The sequence below is a fragment of the Cherax quadricarinatus genome, chromosome 15, assembly GCF_038502225.1.
Source record: "Cherax quadricarinatus isolate ZL_2023a chromosome 15, ASM3850222v1, whole genome shotgun sequence".
Classification (NCBI taxonomy): Eukaryota; Metazoa; Arthropoda; class Malacostraca; order Decapoda; family Parastacidae; genus Cherax; species Cherax quadricarinatus.
The window spans coordinates 15,587,735-15,611,330 of record NC_091306.1 but is presented as its reverse complement, the minus strand read 5'-3'; the positions used below and the strand labels follow the sequence as shown (position 1 = coordinate 15,611,330).

General features: G+C 45.8%; 1 protein-coding gene across 1 annotated transcript in view; it reads left to right on the top strand.

Annotated features, from left to right (window-relative positions):
- Positions 1–23,596, top strand: part of LOC128692152 (transcription factor SOX-21-like) — a 174,399-nt gene that overhangs the window by 110,412 nt on the left and 40,391 nt on the right. Inside the window, exon 2 of the mRNA XM_070085353.1 lies at positions 3,080–3,202. Coding sequence (XP_069941454.1) covers positions 3,080–3,202 — 123 coding nt within the window. The remainder of the gene's footprint in view (positions 1–3,079; positions 3,203–23,596) is intronic.

The window sequence follows — 23,596 nt, the reverse complement described above, 5'->3', positions numbered from 1 at the left end:
GTCCTCCCCATGTAGGCATGTCCTCCCCATGTAGGCTTGTCCTCCCCATGTAGGCTTGTCCTCCCCATGTAGGCTTGTCCTCCCCATGTAGGCATGTCCTCCCCATGTAGGCTTGTCCTCCCCATGTAGGCTTGTCCTCCCCATGTAGGCATGTCCTCCCCTTGTAGGCTTGTCCTCCCCATGTAGGCTTGTCCTCCCCATGTAGGCTTGTCCTCCCCATGTAGGCATGCCCTCCCCATGTAGGCATGCCCTCCCCAAGTAGGCATGTCCTTCCCATGTAGGCATATCCTCCCCATGTAGGCATGTCCTCCCCATGTAGGCTTCACTCCTTGTAGGCATGTCCTCCCCATGTAGGCATGTCCTCCCCATGTAGGCTTCACTCCTTGTAGGCATGTCCTCCCCATGTAGGCATGAACTCCCCATTTATGCATGTCCTCCCCATGTAGGCATGTCCTCCCCATGTAGGCATATCCTCCCCATGTAGGCATGTCCTTCCCATGTAGGCTTCTCTCCATGTAGGCTTGTCCTCCCCATGTAGGCTTCTCTCCATGTAGGCATGTCCTCCCCATGTAGGCATGTCCTCCCCATGTAGGCATGTCCTCCCCATGTAGGCATGAACTCCCCATTTATGCAATTCTTCCCCAGGTAGGCATGCCCTCCCCAGGTAGGCATGCCCTCCCCATGTAGGCATGCCCTCCCCATGTAAGCATGCCCTCCCCAGGTAGGCATGCCCTCCTTATGTAGGCATGTCCTCCAAATGTAGGCATGTCCTCCTGACCAGTGAACCAGCAGTTAAGAGTATAGCAGCCGGGGGTCCCACTACTACGCTAATTGCCGTTTCATCAGTCAGTCACTAGAAAAACCCGAGTATTCCGTGAAGCGACGCCTTCAACTCTTGGAGCAGACGAGACGGCAGGCTTCCTTCCTACCCTCTCCTCTGGTTCAAGACGGTTCTCACCGCGTCTCTTGCTTCTTTCCTTCCCTCTCCTCTGGTTGAAGACGGTTCTCACTGCTTCTCTTGCTTCCTTCCTTCCCTCTCCTCTGGTTCAAGACGGTTCTTCCCGCGTCTCTTGCTTCCTTCCTACCCTCTCCTCTGGTCCAAAACGGTTCTCACCGCGTCTCTTGCTTCCTTCCTACCCTCTCCTCTGGTCCAAAACGGTACTCTCCTGTCTCATGCTTCCTTTCTACCCTCTCCTCTGGTCCAAAACGGTTCTCACCGCGTCTCTTGCTTCCTTCCTACCCTCTCCTCTGGTCCAAAACGGTTCTCACCGCGTCTCTTGCTTCCTTCCTACCCTCTCCTCTGGTCCAAAACGGTACTCTCCTGTCTCATGCTTCCTTCCTACCCTCTCCTCTGGATCAAGACGGTTCTCACCGCGTCTGTTGCTTCCTTCCTTCCCTCTCCTCTGGTTCAAAACGGTTCTCACCGCGTCTCTTGCTTCCTTCCTACCCTCTCCTCTGGTCCAAGACGGTTCTCACCGCGTCTCTTGCTTCCTTCCTTCCCTCTCCTCTGGTTCAAAACGGTTCTCACCGGGTCTCTTGCTTCCTTCCTACCCTCTCCTCTGGTCCAAAACGGTACTCTCCTGTCTCTTGCTTCCTTTCTACCCTCTCCTCTGGTCCAAAACGGTTCTCACCGTGTCTCTTGCTTCCTTCCTACCCTCTCCTCTGGTCCAAGACGGTTCTCACCGCGTCTCTTGCTTCCTTCCTACCCTCTCCTCTGGTCCAAGACGGTTCTCACCGCGTCTCTTGCTTCCTTCCTACCGTCTCCTCTGGTCCAAGACGGTTCTCACCGCGTCTCTTGCTTCCTTCCTACCCTCTCCTCTGGTCCAAGACGGTTCTCACCGCGTCTCTTGCTTCCTTCCTACCCTCTCCTCTGGTCCAAGACGGTTCTCACCGCGTCTCTTGCTTCCTTCCTACCCTCTCCTCTGGTCCAAGACGGTTCTCACCGCGTCTCTTGCTTGCTGATACCATCTTGTAAATATTCTCTCCTCATAGTGTAATTATCCGTGTATTATTTAGTGAAGATTAATAAATGATCTCTGAAGTGTTTTGCTGTCGCCTTCCACTGACTGTTTACTGTCTTAGTTACAAGTTGGTGAAACATCACCACCAGAAATCACCTGTGTTTGTAAATAATAATAAAATTAATAATAATAAAAAAATTAATAAATAATAATAATAATAATAAAATAAATAAATAAATAATAATAATGAAAATAATAATAATAAAAAGAAGAAGAAGAAGAAAAAGAAGAAAAAGAAGAAGAGCAATAATAATAATACAATTAATAATAAAATTAATAATAATTATAATCATAATAAAAAATAGTAATCTTATATATTCTCAATAAATGGATGTTTCTAACGTGGCTCTTCAAGTGAGGTGAATTTATGCTGGGGAGGCCTCTTTATCCAAGGAAGTGGAGCCATACTTCCCCTCTTTCCTTGGATCAAACCTAATTACCTTCTATTCTCCCCTAGGAGCTGTAGGACCCTTACGGGTGTGGCGCTTCTCCTCGATATGAATAATTTTGCATTATTATTATTATTAGTAGTAGTAGTAGTAGTAGTAATAGTAGTAGTACAAGAAATGGTAGTAAAAGTGGTACTAGTAGTAGTAGTAGTACCACTAGTGGTAGTAATACCAGTGGCAGTATTAATATTAATAATGTATCTTAATTTACTACAAGTACATGTACAAGGTCCATGTACAGTCCCAGCTGACATCAGTCACATGCTACTATATAGAAACCCACTTGTTATGCTGAGCATTTCGGTCGCATCCTGGGTCAATTTTGTCCCAGGATGCGACCCACACCAGTCGACTAACACCCAGGTAACCATTTTACTGATGGGTGAACATGGACAACCGGTGTAAGGAAACACGCCCAATATTCCCTTGCAGGGAATCGAACTTAGGTTCTCAGCGTGTGAAGCAAGAGCTTTGCCACCAGGCCAAGGGCTACCGTAGCAGCAGCAGCAGCAGCTAGTAGTAAATATTATTGTAATTATTATTATTATTATAATTATTATTATTATTATTATTATTATTATTATTATTATTGTGTATCTTCCGGGTCAGGGCACAACACATGAGGGACTACCCTGACTACAAGTACCGCCCTCGTAGGAAGCCCAAGACCCTGAAGAAGGATGGCTACCCCTACAGCTTCCCCTACCTGCCCACTGCTCTCGACCCCCTCAGGTGAGTTCCCCTACTGATGCTCCTAGCGCCCCTTCACCTACGTAATTTCCATCTTTCTAGTTACCTGTTGCCGAGACCTGCTCGGCGTAAGTCTTTATCTTCCGTTCCCTTGTTCGTAGCTTGTATCTTCCATTCCCTTGTTCGTAGCTTGTATCTTCCACTCCCTTGTTCGTAGCTTGTACCTTCCACTCCCTTGTTCGTAGCTTGTATCTTCCACTCCCTTGTTCGTAGCTTGTATCTTCCACTCCCTTGTTCGTAGCTTGTATCTTCCACTCCCTTGTTCGTAGCTTGTATCTTCCACTCCCTTGTTCGTAGCTTGTATCTTCCACTCCCTTGTTCGTAGCTTGTATCTTCCACTCCCTTGTTCGTAGCTTGTATCTTCCATTCCCTTGTTCGTAGCTTGTATCTTCCACTCCCTTGTTCGTAGCTTGTATCTTCCACTCCCTTGTTCGTAGCTTGTATCTTCCACTCCCTTGTTCGTAGCTTGTATCTTCCATTCCCTTGTTCGTAGCTTGTATCTTCCACTCCCTTGTTCGTAGCTTGTATCTTCCATTCCTTTGTTCGTAGCTTGTATCTTCCACTCCCTTGTTCGTAGCTTGTATCTTCCACTCCCTTGTTCGTAGCTTGTATCTTCCACTCCCTTGTTCGTAGCTTGTATCTTCCACTCCCTTGTTCGTAGCTTGTATCTTCCACTCCCTTGTTCGTAGCTTGTATCTTCCATTCCCTTGTTCGTAGCTTGTATCTTATACTCCCTTGTTCGTAGCTTGTATCTTCCACTCCCTTGTTCGTAGCTTGTATCTTCCATTCCCTTGTTCGTAGCTTGTATGTTCCACTCCCTTGTTCGTAGCTTGTATCTTCCACTCCCTTGTTCGTAGCTTGTATCTTCCACTCCCTTGTTCGTAGCTTGTATCTTCCACTCCCTTGTTTGTAGCTTGTATCTTCCACTCCCTTGTTCGTAGCTTGTATCTTCCACTCCCTTGTTCGTAGCTTGTATCTTCCACTCCCTTGTTCGTAGCTTGTATCTTCCACTCCCTTGTTCGTAGCTTGTATCTTCCACTCCCTTGTTCGTAGCTTGTATCTTCCACTCCCTTGTTCGTAGCTTGTATCTTCCACTCCCTTGTTCGTAGCTTGTATCTTCCACTCCCTTGTTCGTAGCTTGTATCTTCCATTCCCTTGTTCGTAGCTTGTATCTTCCACTCCCTTGTTCGTAGCTTGTATCTTCCACTCCCTTGTTCGTAGCTTGTATCTTCCATTCCCTTGTTCGTAGCTTGTATCTTCCACTCCCTTGTTCGTAGCTTGTATCTTCCACTCCCTTGTTCGTAGCTTGTATCTTCCACTCCCTTGTTCGTAGCTTGTATCTTCCATTCCCTTGTTCGTAGCTTGTATCTTCCACTCCCTTGTTCGTAGCTTGTATCTTCCATTCCTTTGTTCGTAGCTTGTATCTTCCACTCCCTTGTTCGTAGCTTGTATCTTCCACTCCCTTGTTCGTAGCTTGTATCTTCCACTCCCTTGTTCGTAGCTTGTATCTTCCACTCCCTTGTTCGTAGCTTGTATCTTCCACTCCCTTGTTCGTAGCTTGTATCTTCCATTCCCTTGTTCGTAGCTTGTATCTTATACTCCCTTGTTCGTAGCTTGTATCTTCCACTCCCTTGTTCGTAGCTTGTATCTTCCATTCCCTTGTTCGTAGCTTGTATCTTCCACTCCCTTGTTCGTAGCTTGTATCTTCCACTCCCTTGTTCGTAGCTTGTATCTTCCACTCCCTTGTTCGTAGCTTGTATCTTCCACTCCCTTGTTCGTAGCTTGTATCTTCCATTCCCTTGTTCGTAGCTTGTATCTTCCACTCCCTTGTTCGTAGCTTGTATCTTCCATTCCCTTGTTCGTAGCTTGTATCTTCCACTCCCTTGTTCGTAGTTGTATCTTCCACTCCCTTCTTCGTAGTCTTTATTTTCCACTCCTTTATTCGTAGCTTCTATCTCCTACTCCTTTGTTCGTAGTCTCTATCTTCCACTCTCTTGATCGTGGTCTGTCTTACTCCCTCACACTCACACTCCCTCTCCTTCCATTTCTCACTCCCTCACACTCACACTCCCTCTCCTTCCATTTCTCACTCCCTCACCCTCGGCCTCCATCTCTCACTCCCTCGCCCTCAGCCTCCATCTCTCACTCCCTCGCCCTCAGCCTCCATCTCTCACTACCTCGCCCTCAGCCTCCATCTCTCACTACCTCGCCGTCAGCCTCCATCTCTCACTACCTCGCCCTCAGCCTCCATCTCTCACTACCTCGCCGTCAGCCTCCATCTCTCACTACCTCGCCCTCAGCCTCCATCTCTCACTCCCTCGCCCTCAGCCTCCATCTCTCACTCCCTCACCCTCAGCCTCCATCTCTCACTCCCTCACCCTCAGCCTCCATCTCTCACTCCCTCACCCTCAGCCTCCATCTCTCACTCCCTCACCCTCAGCCTCCATCTTTCACTCCCTCACCCTCAGCCTCCATCTCTCACTCCCTCACCCTCAGCCTCCATCTCTCACTCCCTCACCCTCAGCCTCCATCTCTTACTCCCTCGCCCTCAGCCTCCATCTCTCACTCCCTCGCCCTCAGCCTCCATCTCTCACTCCCTCGCCCTCAGCCTCCATCTCTCACTCCCTCGCCCTCAGCCTCCATCTCTCACTCCCTCGCCCTCAGCCTCCATCTCTCACTCCCTCGCCCTCAGCCTCTATCTCTCACTCCCTCACCCTCAGCCTCCATCTCTCACTACCTCGCCGTCAGCCTCCATCTCTCACTCCCTCACCCTCAGCCTCCATCTCTCACTCCCTCGCCCTCAGCTTCCATCTCTCACTCCCTCACGCTCAGCCTCCATCTCTCACTCCCTCACCCTCAGCCTCCATCTCTCACTCCCTCACCCTCAGCCTCCATCTCTCACTCCCTCGCCCTCAGCCTCCATCTCTCACTCCCTCACCCTCAGCCTCCATCTCTCACTCCCTCACCCTCAGCCTCAATCTCTCACTCCCTCGCCCTCAGCCTCCATCTCTCACTCCCTCACCCTCAGCCTCCATCTCTCACTCCCTCACCCTCAGCCTCCATCTCTCACTCCCTCGCCCTCAGCTTCCATCTCTCACTCCCTCACCCTCAGCCTCCATCTCTCACTCCCTCACCCTCAGCCTCCATCTCTCACTCCCTCACCCTCAGCCTCCATCTTTCACTACCTCGCCGCCAGCCTCCATCTCTCACTCCCTCACCCTCAGCCTCCATCTCTCACTCCCTCACCCTCAGCCTCCATCTCTCACTCCCTCACCCTCAGCCTCCATCTCTCACTCCCTTACTCTCAGCCTCCATCTCTCACTCCCTCACCCTCAGCCTCCATCTCTCACTCCCTCGCCCTCAGCCTCCATCTCTCACTCCCTCTCCCTCAGCCTCCATCTCTCACTCCCTCGCCCTCATCCTCCATCTCTCACTCCCTCACCCTCAGCCTCCATCTCTCACTCCCTCACCCTCAGCCTCCATCTCTCACTCCCTCACCCTCAGCCTCCCTCTCTCACTCCCTCGCCCTCAGCCTCCATCTCTCACTCCCTCGCCCTCAGCCTCCATCTCTCCCTCCCTCGCCCTCAGCCACTTGTCAACCCTGGATGAGCGCTGGGGCACACACCTCAGCAGTTATTCTACGTCGTCTCAACAGTACTGGTCTCTCAGGTGAGTGCTGAGGACCATCCGTTCGTTCACCTTAACCTATCTGACCCAACACCTCTTCTCCAGGTGAGTGAGAAAGCCTTAAATAATCTTCTCCAGGTGAGTGAGAAAGCCTTAATAATCTTCTCCAGGTGAGTGAGAAAGCCTTAAATAATCTTCTCCAGGTGAGTGAGAAAGCCTTAAACAGGCTCTTCCCCTCAACCGTGCTTACTCGCGTTCCCCTCTGGGAGTTTTTAAGGTGAGGGAGGAAAAGTGGATCGTTTTGGATAGTGTTGTTACCTCTCTGACACTTCAAGTCTCACTTCTCTGACACTTCAGGTCTCACTTCTCTGACACCTCACATGTCACTTCTCTTACACTTCTCTTCCACCAGAAGTACTGCCTCGTCAGCTAATACCACCCTCTTCCTCCTTTCACCGGCACCACCATTCCTTCACCACCACCACCACCACCACCACCACCACCACCACCACCACCACCACCACCACCACCACCACCAACGACAACAACAACAACAGCAATGCTTACCAACTGCTACCACCATCACCACTACCAGTACTTGCCACCCAACACCACTACCATAATTAATACCTGCCACCTACCACCAACAACCACTACTACAACCACTTTGGCCTCACCTAGAGTTTGCCTGGAGGTTATTCCGGAGATCAATGCCCCCGCGGCCCGGTCCACGACTTGGCCTCCCGGTGCATCAGGGCCTGATCAACCAGGTTGTTACTGCTGGCCGCACCTAGTCCAACGTACGAACCACAGCCCGGCTGATCTGGCACCGACTTTAAGTATCTGTCCGGCTCCCTCTTGAAGGCAACCAGGGTCCTATTGGTAATTCCCCTTATGTATGTTGGGAGACTGTTGAACAGTCTTGGACCCAGGACACTTACAGTGTTTTCTCTTAGTGTACCAATGGCGCCCCTACTTTTTATTGGGGGTATTTTGCACCACCTGCCCAGTCTTTTACTTTCGTAGGGAGTGATTTCTGTGTGGAGATTCGGGACCATTCCTTATAGGATTATCCAAGTGTTAATTATGATATATCTCTCTCTCGCCTGCTTTCCAGCGAGTACAAGTCAAGTGCTTCCAAGCGTTCCCAGTAGTTGAGGTGTTTGATGGAACTTATATATGCAGTATAGGTTCTCTGTACACTCTTTAGATATGCAATTTCGCCTGCTTTGAACGGAGATGTTAATGTACAACAATATTCCAGCCTAGAGAGAACAAGTGATCTGAAAACGATTATCACTGGCTTGGCATCTCTTGTTTTGAACGTTCTCATTTTCCAGCCTGTCGTTTTCTTTGTAGTTGTGATCGTGGCACTGTTGTGATTCTTGAAAGTGAGATCCTCAAACATTACCACTCCCAGATCCCTCACATTTTTCTGCTCTATTGTATGATCAGAGTTTGTAGTATACTCTGTTCTAATTATTATCTCCTCCAGTTTTCCATAACGGAGTAATTGGAATTTGTCTTCATTGAACATCATATTGTTTTCCGTTGCCCATTGGAAAACTTGGTTTATATCTTCTTGGAGGTTTGCCGTGTCCTCAATAGATGACAGTCTTATGCAGATCCTAGTATCGTCTGAAAAGGATTATACTATACTATGCTGTGGATTACATCTCTGTCTATGTCTGATATGAGGATGAGGAACAGGATGGGGGCGAGTACTGTGTCTTGTGGAAGAGAGCTTTTCACTATGGCAGATTCCGATTTTAACTCTGTTTACCACTACTCTTTGTGTTCATTTGGTTAGGAAGTTGAAGATCCATCTTTCCACTTTGCCAGTTATTCCTGTAGCACGTATTTTGTGCGCTATTACGTCATGATCGTACTTGCCAAAAGCTTATGCATTCTGTTTTTCTTCCAGTGCATCCAAGACCATATCATAGCGATCCAATAGTTGCGAGTGGCAGGAGCGACCTGCTCTTAACCCATGTTGCCCTGGAGTGTGCAGTTCTGGTGAATCCAAGTGGTTTGCAATCGTGTTTCTTAACACTCTTGCGAAGATTTTTATGATGTTGTGGGACATTAGAACTACAGTTCTAACTCTGGTCACGACCCGATTAGGTCGTGACCCGAACCTTATTTCCCCATTGGATTGTATGTAAATACGATTAATCCTTTTCAGACCCCTACGAACTGTATGTAAATACTGATTTTTTTAAGATTTTTAAGTATAAAAATAGTTAATTAAACCACAGAATGCACAGTTTAATAGTAAACTAAATGTATAAATCTTGAATAATACTGAAAAAACCTTGAACAGTAGAGAAAACTAACATTGCACGAGTCCTAAGAGCTTTAAGGGACGTCTAATGGCTGAACAGCGAACTCCGTTATTTATCGTCCGATTTCTTTCATTTTTGGTGTACGTTGAGAAGCAGCTTTCCATCATATATTGCCCAAGTTTCAATAAAATAGCCCGAAAAACAACTGATAAAAAAAATATTTACCAAAAATCATACATGACAAACTATCCGTGTACTGTCACTGCGAGAAGCTGTTTTGGCACTACCTGCTGATAAAACTTTGCTTATCCGAATTTATCACGGTCGTAATTACAGGAAGTTGGGAAAATTGGTGCGTGTGAAAAAATGGCGCAGAATATGAAAACTGGCGTGGTTGTGTTTGTTCGGCACCCGATTATGTGTTCGTGGCCAGATGCAAAAAATTGGCGAAGTTTTTTGGTCGTGAACCGATTTGTTCGTGGAGTTTGGCTATATCCGTTGTTGTTAGTGACTGGAATTTCATCCATGTCTAAACTCCTTCTCCACAATATACCTAGGGCACATGAAAGGGGTTTCTTGCAGTCCTTAATGAACACAAAATTCCATGAGACTGGGCCTAGGGCTGAATGAATGGGCATATTGTCAATGGCTTTCTCAAAGTCTATCGGTGTTAGGGTAATGTCGGAAATCTGGCATACATTGATGAAGTTTTGAGACTCATTCATGATAAAATTATTTGGATTGTCGATCTTTAGACTGATTAGTGGCTCGCTAAACATAGAATCCTATTGGGAATTCAGTATCTCACTCATTTCTTTGTTGACATCCTTGTGAGTCCCATCTTGTCTGAGCAAGGGCCCAATACTAGATGTGATATTTGCCTCTTTTTGATATATGAAAAGAAATATTTCGGTTTCTTTCAATTTCCCTAATCGCTTTTAGTTCCTCCTGTCTCTCCTGGGTTCTGTAACTTAAGTTCGACACTTTCCACTTCCCTGGTCAGCACTTCCTTCTGTGAACCAGATAATTTAGCATTCTTGAGGAGCTCAGTGATTCTTCGTTGTCTTCTGTAGAGAGAGCGTCTTTCTCTCTCCAGTTTACTTCTTCTCTTCTTCTTTCTTAGGGGAATATACCTTGAACATACTTCAGCTGCCAGGAAGTTGATCCTTTCAAGGCGCTGGTTTGGATCCATGTTATTTAACATATCTTCCCAACATGTTTCATTTAGGACATGGTTTACCTGGTCCCAGTTGTTGTTTTTGTTGTTAAAGTTGTATTTGCTGAAGACACCTTCACAGCTACGTGCATTTTGCTGATCAGGACCCTTGTGCATGTAAGTCTGAACTTCGATTAGATTGTAATCAGTATTAGTTGTTTTATATATTGTTATGTGTCTTAACAGTTCCTCGTCATTTGTGAAGATAAGGTCAAATGTGTTTTCCAGTCTTGTTGGCTCCACTATCTGCTGACTTAGGGTGTGTTTATCGCAGAAATTTAGTAGCGCATGTGTGTGTGTGTGTGACGTTTCATCTGGCTACCTCCAGGGATTGTTACTGCTGTAACATTATTTTCTACATTCTTCCATTTTGTATGATTTAGGTCGAAATCACCAAGCAATAAGATGTTTAAGGATGGAGCTGGAAGACTTTCCAGACAGTAATCAATTTTCAGTAGCTGTTCCTTGTGATGAATGGTTTGAAAAACCGACATGTTGAAGATTGAGACACCTATGCAGCATATGGGAATCTTTATTCAGGAAACGCCTCGCCACACAGTGGCTTCATCAGTCCAATACAAAGAGGAAGGCGCAAGGAGAGGAGGAGAATGAGGTAATCAGTCCCTCAACCTGAACACATCGACTCCAGGTTGAGGGACTGATTACCTCATTCTCCTCCTCTCCTTGCGCCTTCCTCTTTGTATTGGACTGATGAAGCCACTGTGTGGCGAGGCGTTTCCTGAATAAAGATTCCCATATGCTGCATAGGTGTCTCAATCTTCAGCTGTTCCTTGAACTGATGGGAAGTTGTATCTGGTGGCTTATATACAACCACGATGACTAGGTTTTGTTTTGATTCTCGATCTTTATTGTTAGAACTTCAACTACATCATTTGTGGAGTTCAGCATCTCCGAGCAGATGAGCGACTCTTTGGCATACAGGCCAAACCACATCCCCCACCTTGTTGCCTGTTCTTTCTGTTGCATCTAAGAAAGTTGTACCCATTTATCCACATTTCGTTGTCAAAGTGATCTTTTGTATGGGACTCTGTGAAGGCTACAAACATTGCATTAGACTCCTCTGGAAGTCTACTGATAAAAGGCATTTTGTTGTTGGTGGATGGCTTAAGGCCTGTATATTAGCAAATATAAAGGAGGTTGTATTCTATGTTTGTGGGGAGGGGGGGATTTTGTTATTGGCATCAGTTGTTGTGGTTCTGGAAGGCCATGCGGGCCTCTGGTTATGCCTCCAGTCCAACAGGGCTTCTAGGTGGTGGACTATTTTTGTTATTTCCTACCATTTTCTTCGGTTCCTGCCACTAAAAAATCACTTGGAGTGAGGTTGTCGTAACCACTATTGTCTTGTGAGGTCTGTACCTCCTGGTCCCTTTCAGATGGCATGCAGGGCAGCTGGTGTTGTAGCACTGTTTTTGGAGGACCGAAGAGTGGCACATTTCTAGGTGAAAGAATTTACAGGAGGGAGAGCGACATACTCCTTCAGACAGGAGGTCACGACATTTTTTGAAGACGCTCAAAGTTGCATGTCCCAATTGTTTTTCCTGTTATTCCATGCTTACAGATGCCCCAAACATAGAATTTGCACAATTTCGCTTTTGGTTGGGTAGAATTTTTGGTAGGTGTGTTCTCAGTTTGTGCAGTTTCTAGGACTGCGCTATAATCCTCAGTGTCCAAGCCAGGGCCGCCCCGTCCTGCTTCCGGAGAACTACTTTCCCCAGAAGACTCCTCCACTACATCTGTAATGTGGGATATGGTCTTGTGCAATGATGGCTGTATATTTAAGGTTTTATGGTGACTCTGGTAGTCCCTAGCAGAGTCTGGACTGGCACTAAGGCAGGGGGCTGAATCTGAGTCAGCACTGGGGCTGGCGGCTGAGCCTGGGCCAGCACCAGCGCTGTGGACAGTAGCACTAGGACTGGGGTCTGGGTCTGGGTGAGCATTTTGTGTGGGGGGGGGGTTGAGTTAACTGACGTTTTTCTTTCCTGTGTTTTTTTATTCAGTTTCCCACCAACACTGGACTTAGCCTGAGTCCTTGGCACTACAAATATTTTGTTTGATTTCCACTTATAGAATACAAGGATCACAGTCGACAGATTAGCCATTCACGGCATTAATGATTCTTTTCCACCTTTTTTTCCTTTTAGGGACCACCACTAACGCGTAAAGAAACTGAGCCCACGCACACACGTGCGTGTCCTGCTCCGCGCTCAGGCTACCTGGAGGTTACCTGGAGGTTATTCCGGGGATCAACGCCCCCGCGGCCCGGTCCATGACCAGGCCTCCCGATGGATCAGGGCCTGATCAACTAGGCTGTTACTGCTGGCCGCACGCAGTCCAACGTACGAGCCACAGCCCGGCTGATCCGGCACTGATTTTAGGTATCTGTCCAGCTCTCTCTTGAAGGCAGCCAGGGGTTTATTGGCAATTCCCCTAATGCTTGATGGGAGGCTGTTGAACAGTTTTGGGCCCCGGACACTTATGGCGCCCCTACTTTTTATTGGCGGCATTTTGCATCGCCTGCCCAGTCTTTTACTTTCGTAGGGAGTGATTTCTGTGTGCAGATTTGGGACCATTCCTTCCAAAATTTTCCAAGATTTTCCAGGCGTCAGGACATCCTGAATTAAAACGACCTGATATTTTATAGTGATTCATAAATCATATTTAATACATCTTCCAAAGTAGATAATTGCTCTGGCTTGTAGTTGTGTCTCATAATTATCTATTTCTTCCACATCCTCAAAAAAAAAGTTAGTAAATTCTCATCCAGGGGAAGAGAATTTGTTGTGGCATTTGTTGAGAGTATTTGTTAGTGACTTTTCTGAATATATATTTAAGTCACAAGGTACTGTGTCATCTGTGCCATAACATGAGGTACTGTGTCATCTGTGCCATAACATGAGGTACTGTGTCATCTGTGTCATAACATGAGGTACTGTGTCATCTGTGCCATAACATGAGGTACAGTGTCATCTGTACCATAACATGAGGTACTGTGTCATCTGTGCCATAACATGAGGTACAGTGTCATCTGTACCATAACATGAGGTACTCTGTCATCTGTGCCATAACATGAGGTACTGTGTCATCTGTGCCATAACATGAGGTACAGTGTCATCTGTACCATAACATGAGGTACTGTGTCATCTGTGCCATAACATGAGGTACTGTGTCATCTGTGCCATAACATGAGGTACTGTGTCATCTGTGCCATAACATGAGGTACTGTGTCATCTGTGCCATAACATGAGGTACAGTGTCATCTGTACCATAACATGAGGTACTGTGTCATCTGTGCCATAACATGAGGTACTGTGTCATCTGTGCCATAACATGAGGTACAGTGTCATCTGTACCATAACATGAGGTACTGTGTCATCTGTGCCATAACATGAGGTACTGTGTCATCTGTACCATAACATGAGGTACTGTGTCATCTGTGCCATAACATGAGGTACAGTGTCATCTGTACCATAACATGAGGTACTCTGTCATCTGTGCCATAACATGAGGTACTGTGTCATCTGTGCCATAACATGAGGTACAGTGTCATCTGTACCATAACATGAGGTACTGTGTCATCTGTGCCATAACATGAGGTACTGTGTCATCTGTGCCATAACATGAGGTACTGTGTCATCTGTGCCATAACATGAGGTACTGTGTCATCTGTGCCATAACATGAGGTACAGTGTCATCTGTACCATAACATGAGGTACTGTGTCATCTGTGCCATAACATGAGGTACAGTGTCATCTGTACCATAACATGAGGTACTCTGTCATCTGTGCCATAACATGAGGTACTGTGTCATCTGTGCCATAACATGAGGTACAGTGTCATCTGTACCATAACATGAGGTACTGTGTCATCTGTGCCATAACATGAGGTACTGTGTCATCTGTGCCATAACATGAGGTACTGTGTCATCTGTGCCATAACATGAGGTACTGTGTCATCTGTGCCATAACATGAGGTACAGTGTCATCTGTACCATAACATGAGGTACTGTGTCATCTGTGCCATAACATGAGGTACTGTGTCATCTGTACCATAACATGAGGTACTGTGTCATCTGTACCATAACATGAGGTACTGTGTCATCTGTACCATAACATGAGGTACTGTGTCATCTGTACCATAACATGAGGTACTGTGTCATCTGTACCATAACATGAGGTACTGTGTCATCTGTACCATAACATGAGGTACTGTGTCATCTGTACCATAACATGAGGTACTGTGTCATCTGTACCATAACATGAGGTACTGTGTCATCTGTGCCATAACATGACGTACTGTGTCATCTGTGCCATAACATGAGGTACTGTGTCATCTGTGCCATAACATGAGGTACTGTGTCATCTGTGCCATAACATGAGGTACTGTGTCATCTGTGCCATAACATGAGGTACTGTGTCATCTGTGCCATAACATGAGATACTGTGTCATCTGTGCCATAACATGAGGTACTATGTCAACTGTGCCATAACATGAGGTACTGTGTCAATTGTGCCATAACATGAGGTACTGTGTCAACTGTGCCATAACATGAGGTACTGTGTCAACTGTGCCATAACATGGGGGGGTGAAATCGAGCAGTGAAACCTACTCGTCACTGTTAATAACAACTAAAGCTCTGGCCACAGTAACGACAGTGACAGGAAACTGACAGGAGACAGGGATGTCCAGGAGCTATCTCCTCGTCTGCTGACCATCTAGCCAGCATCTTCACCTATCTTTCCCCTCCCCCTCCCCCTGCCGGCCCCTAGAGGCGGCCCTGATGGATGGACTGACGGCCGGATGGCCAGATAACAGAGCTGGCTGGCCCAATGACTGACTGAGTAATTTAAATCAGCGTGGTGATAACATTGTGGTGGGGGGGGGGTGACAGTATTGACCAGGTATTGGGAGGGGAGGGGAGGGGAGGGGGGGCTAGTGGACAGACGACAGCCACCACCACCACCTCCTTCACTGTCTAGTTCTCTCTCCACCACCCTCTCCCACTGTCTTCCTCTACACTCTTACTGTAAATATCTCTCTCTCTCTCTCTCTCTCTCTCTCTCTCTAGCAGGTGTGAATTATCTGAGACCAGCAGACACAGTTGAGAGTCGCTCTATATAGAGCTTTATCAAGGCATGGCTTGGTAAAGCTATACACAGAAAGTACCAACGTCTGTAAACAAGCCGAGAGGCTGAGGCAAGGAAACGCCTCCTATCAAGACTTGAGAACCGAACACTTTTTATTAAGACTTAGGGACTGAACGCCTTTTATCAAGACTTAGGGGACTGAACACCTGTTATCAAGGCTGGGGGACTGATCACCTCAAAATTATCTCTCCGCTTCGACCGTCTCTAGTAGTATTTATTTTCAGTATTGGGTTGAAAAGCATCACTGATGAGCAAAACGTCTCCATGAGTAATAATACCCAGGTAATTGCATATTAGAGATAATCAGCTAATGGAAGTAATAAGGTTCGATCCAAGGAATGGGAAAAGGTAGCTTCCATTTATTGGATCATGAACCTTCAGCAGCATGAAAGTATCCCTGTGTTTGTACACCAGCGAGAGCTGGACAGAGTACAAACAACGGAAGAAGAAAATACTGAGTGAACTAGACACCTGGAAGTCCATGCCACCATATAACAACTCCTTTTCGTGAGTTTTCAGAGAGGGAGCAGAGGAACTGTGTGAACCACTAGCAGTGATCTTCAGCAAATCGATGGAAACAGGGCAACTGCCAGAGGCCTGGAAAAACGCGAATACAGTCACAATATTTTAAAAAGTGAACAGACAGGAATCACTGAACTACAGACCAGTGTCACTAACAGGCACAGCATGTAAGGTTATGGAGAACATTATCAGGAGAAAAGAGATGGAGCACCTGGAAAAGAGTGGATTCATAAACAACAGCCAGCAAGGTTTCCGAGATGGTAAATTCTGTCTCACAAATCTGCAAGAGTTTTATGACACGGTAACGAAAGTTAAGGAGAGAAAGGGATGGGTAGACTGAATATTTCTGGACCGCAAGAAAGCGCTCGAGACAGTACCACACAAGAGACTGGCATAGAAATTAAAGGAACAGATAGGAATTACAGGAAAAGCGCTACAGTGGATCAAGGAATACTTAATGGGAAGGAAGTAACGAGCTACTCTCAGGAAGGAGGTGACGGAATGTGTATGACGAGTGGGTTTCCACTAGGGTTAATGCTTGGATCAGTATTGTTCCTTGTGTTTGTAAACGACACGACAGAGGAATTCGAGTCAGAGGTGTCACTGTTCGCAGGTGATGTGAAATTAATGAGGAGAATACAAACAGGAGCAGTCCAGGAAAAATGAATCTAGACAAGCTGCAGGATTGGTCTAAGTTACAATTGGAATTTAATTAAAAAAAAAAAGAAAATTTATGAAAATTGGAGAAGGCCAAAGGCATCCAGAAACAGTATACAGTCTCGGGGGACAAGAGCTGCAGACCTCCCTGATGTCTACCCGACAGACACAACACAATAACCGCTGCAGTAAACGTGAGATTGGCAAATTTAAGAGTAACTTTCAGAAACCTCAATAAGGAGGCATTAACGACCTAATGTCCAGCATATGTCAGGTCCGTCTTAGAGTATGCAGTGCCAGTATGAAACTTATATCTGATAAGCATATAAAGCTGGGAAAAGTGCAAAGGTTTGCAACGAAACTAGTCCCAGAGCTGAGGATATGAACTGTGAGGAGAGACTAGAGGAGTTAAACCTGACGACACTAGAGGACAGAAGGACCAGAGGTGACATAATTACGACGTACAAAATAATGACAAGAAATAAGAGGGTGGACAGGTAGAGTCTGTTTCAGAGGTGGTCTCAGGTAAACGAGGTCACGGCTGAAAGGTAAAAGCACAGGTGAGTCACAGGAATGTTAGGAAATACTTCTTTAGCTTTAGAGAGCAAGGAAGTGGAGCGATCAAGACAGTGACGTGGTAGAGGCAGAATCTGTACATAGTTTTAAGAATCGGTATGATAAAGCTCGTGCAGCCAGGAGATGAAACTAGTAATTGCCAGCAGAAAGGCGGGACCAAGAGCTGAGAATTGACTCCTGCAATCACAATTAGGTACCTTTGATATACTTTTGATGAGTCTCGTGAGTTTCTTTTACTCCCAGAGCCCGGCGATGGGCCAGGCTCGCCTGGTGCCTACTTGGTTAACCAGGCTGTTGCTGCTGGTGGCCCTCTGCCCCACATCCATCACAACCTGGTTGATCTTGCACCTGGTGGAGATACTTATCTAGTTTCCTCTTCAAGAATTCTGCACTTGTTCCGGCAGTGTTTCTCGCGTCTTCTGGCAAGATGAATATTCTGGGGCCACCGACGTACACACACACACACACACACACACACACACACACACACACATACACACACACACACACACACACACACACACACACACACACACACACACACATGTGGTTGGTTTGATGAGGGCTCTTGATCCAAGAATAATACCTATCCTCCTTTTCCTTGGATCGAACCTGACTGTCTACCATTTCTCTGGCGTTATGTGACTTATTGTTTAGCACTTCCTTTTAATAATAATAATAATAATAATAATAATAATAATAATAATAGCATGACCTGAAGTATTGACTGCTACATGATGAAAGAGGCAGCGGTCCCACAACTGCATGAAAGCAGACACAAAACATTGTAAACCTTTTTTTAAAGGAACGTTTCGCTCAAGTGTGATCAGTAGTAGCAAGGCCACAACAGTGTGCCATACATCCCTGTGGCGCCACAACACACGGTCATTGTGACCTCCCCTGATAGCATGCATGCAAGCATCGGTTCCAAATGCATGCGTAAGGAACTAACAATGGCAGCATTACTGGCATCAATGAGTTGATGACAGAGGCGTGCCTCTCTTTCTCTCATTTCCCCCCCTTCTCACCCCGCTCACCCCCCCCCCTGCCTCTTCCACTACATCATTTCGATTCCCAGCGTCCTCTTCCCTCCCCCTCTTCCCTAACCATCGCCATTTCGTTATCAAAATTCACTTCTAAAACCTCGGTGTCAGTCACTACAAATGAGACCTGTTCTCGAGTATAACATCCGCTAGCACCTCGCCCTAGCTGGCTTTGTGAAATTATTGAAGCCGTGAGAGGAAATCAATACTAGAAGCCTGGAGACACCAGTCTACTGAAGGTCGCCGTGACATCAGTGTCTGTTGAGCTGAGAAGCAGCAAGCGAAGCCTTTTCAGGCCAGTCATTATTTACTAACACGAGTGAGGTGACAAACCCACTCGGCGCTGTCATTTCCGGCTGTCTATTCATGTCAAGGATGCCACAGTCCGTCGCTTGTCGAGTGGAGTTTTGCGGTGGCCATTGATGGCCTTTGTTTGTTGACTGCTGCTGTCGTTGTTCCCCCTCTTTTTTTTCAGACGATTCCTTGTCGACATGTTGGCTCTACGTCGACAGTTCCGCGGGTCAGAGGTGTGTGCGGAATAACAGTGTATCAACAATGTCATGCACATTTTCTCCCTAAGCAATAATTACCAACATTTGCTGTTGTGAATGCCCCACTCACCTACGGGAAGCGCAGAGTTTGTTAAATTATCTCCTGCTATGTGAAAGCCGTGTTATGTATACCACAGTATGCGAACGTAACAAGTGCCGGGAAGACCCGCCAACACCTAGTGTTTGCTGCTCCTCCTACAATATATAGTAATCTGCTCTCCTTGTTTTGACGATGCTATTAAAAGCTCCTGTTAAAAAAAAACATAATCCACACAATAAAATCGACAAACTGTAGATGAATGGAATGGTTATCATTGCGAGTATTTATGGTTACAGAAGCAGAATTGAGAGTGAGGATCAGATAACAGGTGCAGAGACAGGTGGTTAAGAAGTAATTTACTCAAGGGATAACGTGATATCAGGGGGATCTGCGTTGTAACTGAAGTGGTCGAGGATATTACTGGAGCTGCCATTTTCCGCTTCTAAGTTATCGGGGCTGCGAATTCTGTAGACTCTCGGAAAAGTAAGTCAGAACTCCCATTTAGTTTTCTTATCGTGATGTGAGAAGAAGAATATTAGGTCGTGTTTAGTAAGTGAGCTGGCTGTAAGCTAAACGTTAAGCTGGTAGTCTGATTTAATAAGCTGAAAGTCGAGAAATCGAAGAGTATTGCCTTGATAATAATCGGCTGTCAACTGGATTGAGGGTTCCACTGTGTTTAAGGTATTGCTGAAGCTGTTCAAAGCTGAGATGTCAGGGCGTGGTAGAGAGGTCGTGCTTGTGTGGTAGCTAGGTGATGTTCAAGGCCATGCAGGTGTGGTAGGTGATGGTTCAAGATCGTGCAGGTGTGGTAGCTAAGGGATGACGAAGTTTCGGTCCATTCTGGACCATTTGCCAGTCGAATTGTGAATCATTCCATCCAGGGTATTGTGACTATTATTCTCCGTGTACATTAATACAAAGTACAGTAAGGTGTACGGGAGGTTGGCAGGGTAGGAGTTCTATATCTAGTCTTACGTCCCGTCGTGACTTGGTCTGTAGTATCCCTGGTGAAGAGTGGTGTGACATCAAGGCTGGCTAATCGTGACTTGGTAGATGGGGATCCTGGTGAGAGGTGTGACATCAAGGCTGGTTAGCTTCCATTCTTCATGTTGACGTTTTTGACTCTTTTGAGTAATTCTCCTGAGGTAAATAAGCGCTTTACTGTAAGAGTTTCTATAGTAAAAAAATTTTTATGGCAGCTAGCAGCATCTCTGCTCAACGTGGTGTCATCGACGCAACTCTCCGAAATTGCTGAACAACAAAAGGACAAAGACGATTGTTTTGAAATGTTGCCATTGTATCTATACAGTTTTTTAACATACCGAACACGGAATTGAGGCTCCAAGGGGCGCAGCCATTGTCACGTTATCCACTGCACATAAAACAATGAGGGAGCCTTAGATCTAACATGGTAAACATGGCTTCAGAAATAGAAAACCTGTACAGGAGAAAATACTGTAATATATACCAAATACATGCGCAAAAACAAACAAAAATACAGATTTTAGCATCGTCTCGTAATTTGCATGAACGTATTTATTTCCAAGCATTACCTTAAATTTTCAATACAGAAGTGTGGGCGCTACACGATTATGCCCATTTATTTACACTGTAAATTCTGTTGCTCTAACAGGGGCACAACGACTGTTTCAATGTCTATAATCCAAACAGCATTTTTCCATTATGAGCGGCCAAAGAGAATTACCGCTGGAATGGTGTACACTCCGGTTAAAAATGTTACAAACACGCGTTGCAATGCTATTTTAATGAGCTTTTATATGATGATTGGCAAATCAACGAATGGGAGGCACAACAACCAGAGTTTTATATTCCATATAGTAAATTGAAGCTCTTTTGAAATCCAATTGGACCCGGGGAATTACATCAAAGTATTACCTCTGTTTCGCTGGATATTAATGCACACGGGACAGTTAGTTCTGTGTCAAGGCTAAATATTTTATTTTACCACAGCTAAGTCAAAAGCTAAATTTGAGGGGTGTTTGTTCAGTGTTTAATGTGTCATGTGGAGCTTAATTCATCACACAGTGATTTATTCATTCACCAGTGATTAATTCATCACACACACACACACACACACACACACACACACACACACACACACACACACATAGGTGAGTACACACATACACGCGCGCGCCCGAGAAAACAGGGAAGCAAACCAGGAGAGCCAGAAACAAATACGCACCGGTAAGCAGGAAGGATGAACAACAGTTTTAGAATAACAACATCGGAAGTCAAATCTGAACTAATGTTGTTATACAGAAGAGCAGACAGGAATAACAGGGAGGGCACTACAGTGGATCAAGGAATATTTATCCGGAAGGAAACAACGAGTGATTGTCCGGAAGGAGATGTCAGAATGAGCAAGTGTGACGAATGGGGTTCCACAAGGATCAGTACTAGGGCCAGTTCTATCTCTTGTTGACGTGAGCGATAAGGCAGAAGAAACAGAAGTGTCCCTGTTCGCAAATGACGTGAAACTAATGAGAAAAATACGAACAGGAAAGGATCAGGAAAGACTTTCAACCAACCTGGAGGATTGGTCTAACAAGTGGCTATTGGAATTTAACCCTTCCGATGCAAAGTTGTGATAATTGGGGACAGACACAGAAGATCAGAAATAGGGTACAGACTCTGGGTACAAATGATGCAAATCTCTCCTAGAAGGACCTCCGAATGAAGACAGTACCAAGCATGTCGCCCGAGGCGCACGTCAGCCCGAAGCAGGCAAATGTAAGATTAGCTTTCATGACCCTCAACAAGGAGTCATTTACGACCCTATATATAAAATATGTCAGATTCACCTTGGAATATGCAGCACCAGTGTGGAATCCACACCTGATCAAACATGTCAAGAAACTGAAAATGTACAGACGTTAGAGGTTTGCAAGATTAGTTCTGCAGCTCTTAGGTATGAACTAAGAGGAGAGATTAAAGGCGGTAACCTGGTGACAGAGGAAAGGAAGACCTTGGGTGATATGATAACAGTGTACAAAATACAGAGAGGAAGTGATAGGGTAGACAGGAACAAATTGTTCGAGAGGCGGGACACAGGAACAGGAGGGCACAGCTGGAAGTTGAAAAATACTCCCTGATACCCCTGTGAAAACACAGGGATGTTAGGAATTATTTTTTTCAGCATCAGAGTAGTCAGAGGACAGGGACTGGTGGAGGTAGGATCATACATAACTTTAAGAAGAGGAATGAAAGAGTTCAAGAAGCCAGGAGGGAACCGAGCAGCGGCCAGCGGAAAAGTGTGACCAAGGAGCTGTGACTCGACTCCTGCAACCATATATAGGTGGTTGCAGGGGTCGAGTCACTCATACACACACAGACACACACACACACACATCATGAACTGCTTTCAGTGGGAGGTAGGTACCTTGATGAAGATGAAGGGCTCCTGATCCAAGGAATTCGAGATATTCTTCCCATCCTTAAATCAAAATCTACTTATCTCCCATCTCAGGCACTCGATAAGCTTTTCAAAATAATAATAATAATAATAATAATAACTAATAATAATAATATTAATGAAATTAATAACAATAATACTAATGAAATTAATAATAATAATAATAATAATAATAATAGTAAGAAAGACTTAGGATGTCTAGGAATGGGTTTGCTAGATGAAAGAAATGAGGAATGGGGATGACTTGACCGAATATACATCGACTGCAACACACGGTCAAGAGGCAGCATATACCGAGAGTTGTATATTTCAGCATATATGCACCCAGATGTATACTGTATATATGCTGAGAGTTAAATCTCAATTTTAGGTATTACAGTATTCTTGTCTGATGGTGAACAGGTGACATGCAGCTTTAATGACTCTTGTAGTGGACAGGCTTTAAACCCCATTTACCAACCAGCGATAACGTCCCCTGAGGTGATGGGGTAGGGGGTGAGCCTGATTGTTCTAATATAGAACAGAAAATGGGGAGAGCGTCTCCCATGGGGTGATGGGGAATGGGAGGTTTTGACCAGAGGAATATCGAACGGAAGACTGGGGTTACATTGGCGAGTTTGTGTTACTGTTTACGCAGTGCGACTACCCATTGTGTGGACCGTGCACCGCCCTTCATGTATCATTGAGGAATAATTATGGGAAGGTTAACTAGCCCTGCCCAGCCTCCCTGCTGACCGAGTTACCATAACTTTGTTTACCACTGCCCAGCCTCCCTGCTGACCGAGTTACCACCACTTCGTTTACCCCTGCCCAGCCTCCATGCTGACCGAGTTACCATCACTTCGTTTACCCCTGCCCAGCCTCCATGCTGACCGAGTTACCATCACTTTGTTTGTGATGAATGGTTTAGAAAACCGACAAGTTGAAGAATTGAGACACTTATGCAACACATGGGGATCTTTATTGAAGAAACATCTGTCAGACACTGCAACATCATGGGATCTTGGTACAAAGACTTCATCGCTTGCCCAACCTTTGGACGACGACCTACTTACACAGTGGCAGGTCCCACTGTGATCCCGCCTCCTCCTGCTTCACCTCATCTCACTGCAGTATATAAGCCACCTCTCTGGCCCTATGCTGCATTTCCTACAAGAGTGATGGACTGAACACATCGATTCCAGGTTGAGGGACTGATTACCTCAAACTTCTCCTCTCCTTACCCATTTCTTTGTATTGGACTGATGAAGCCACTGTG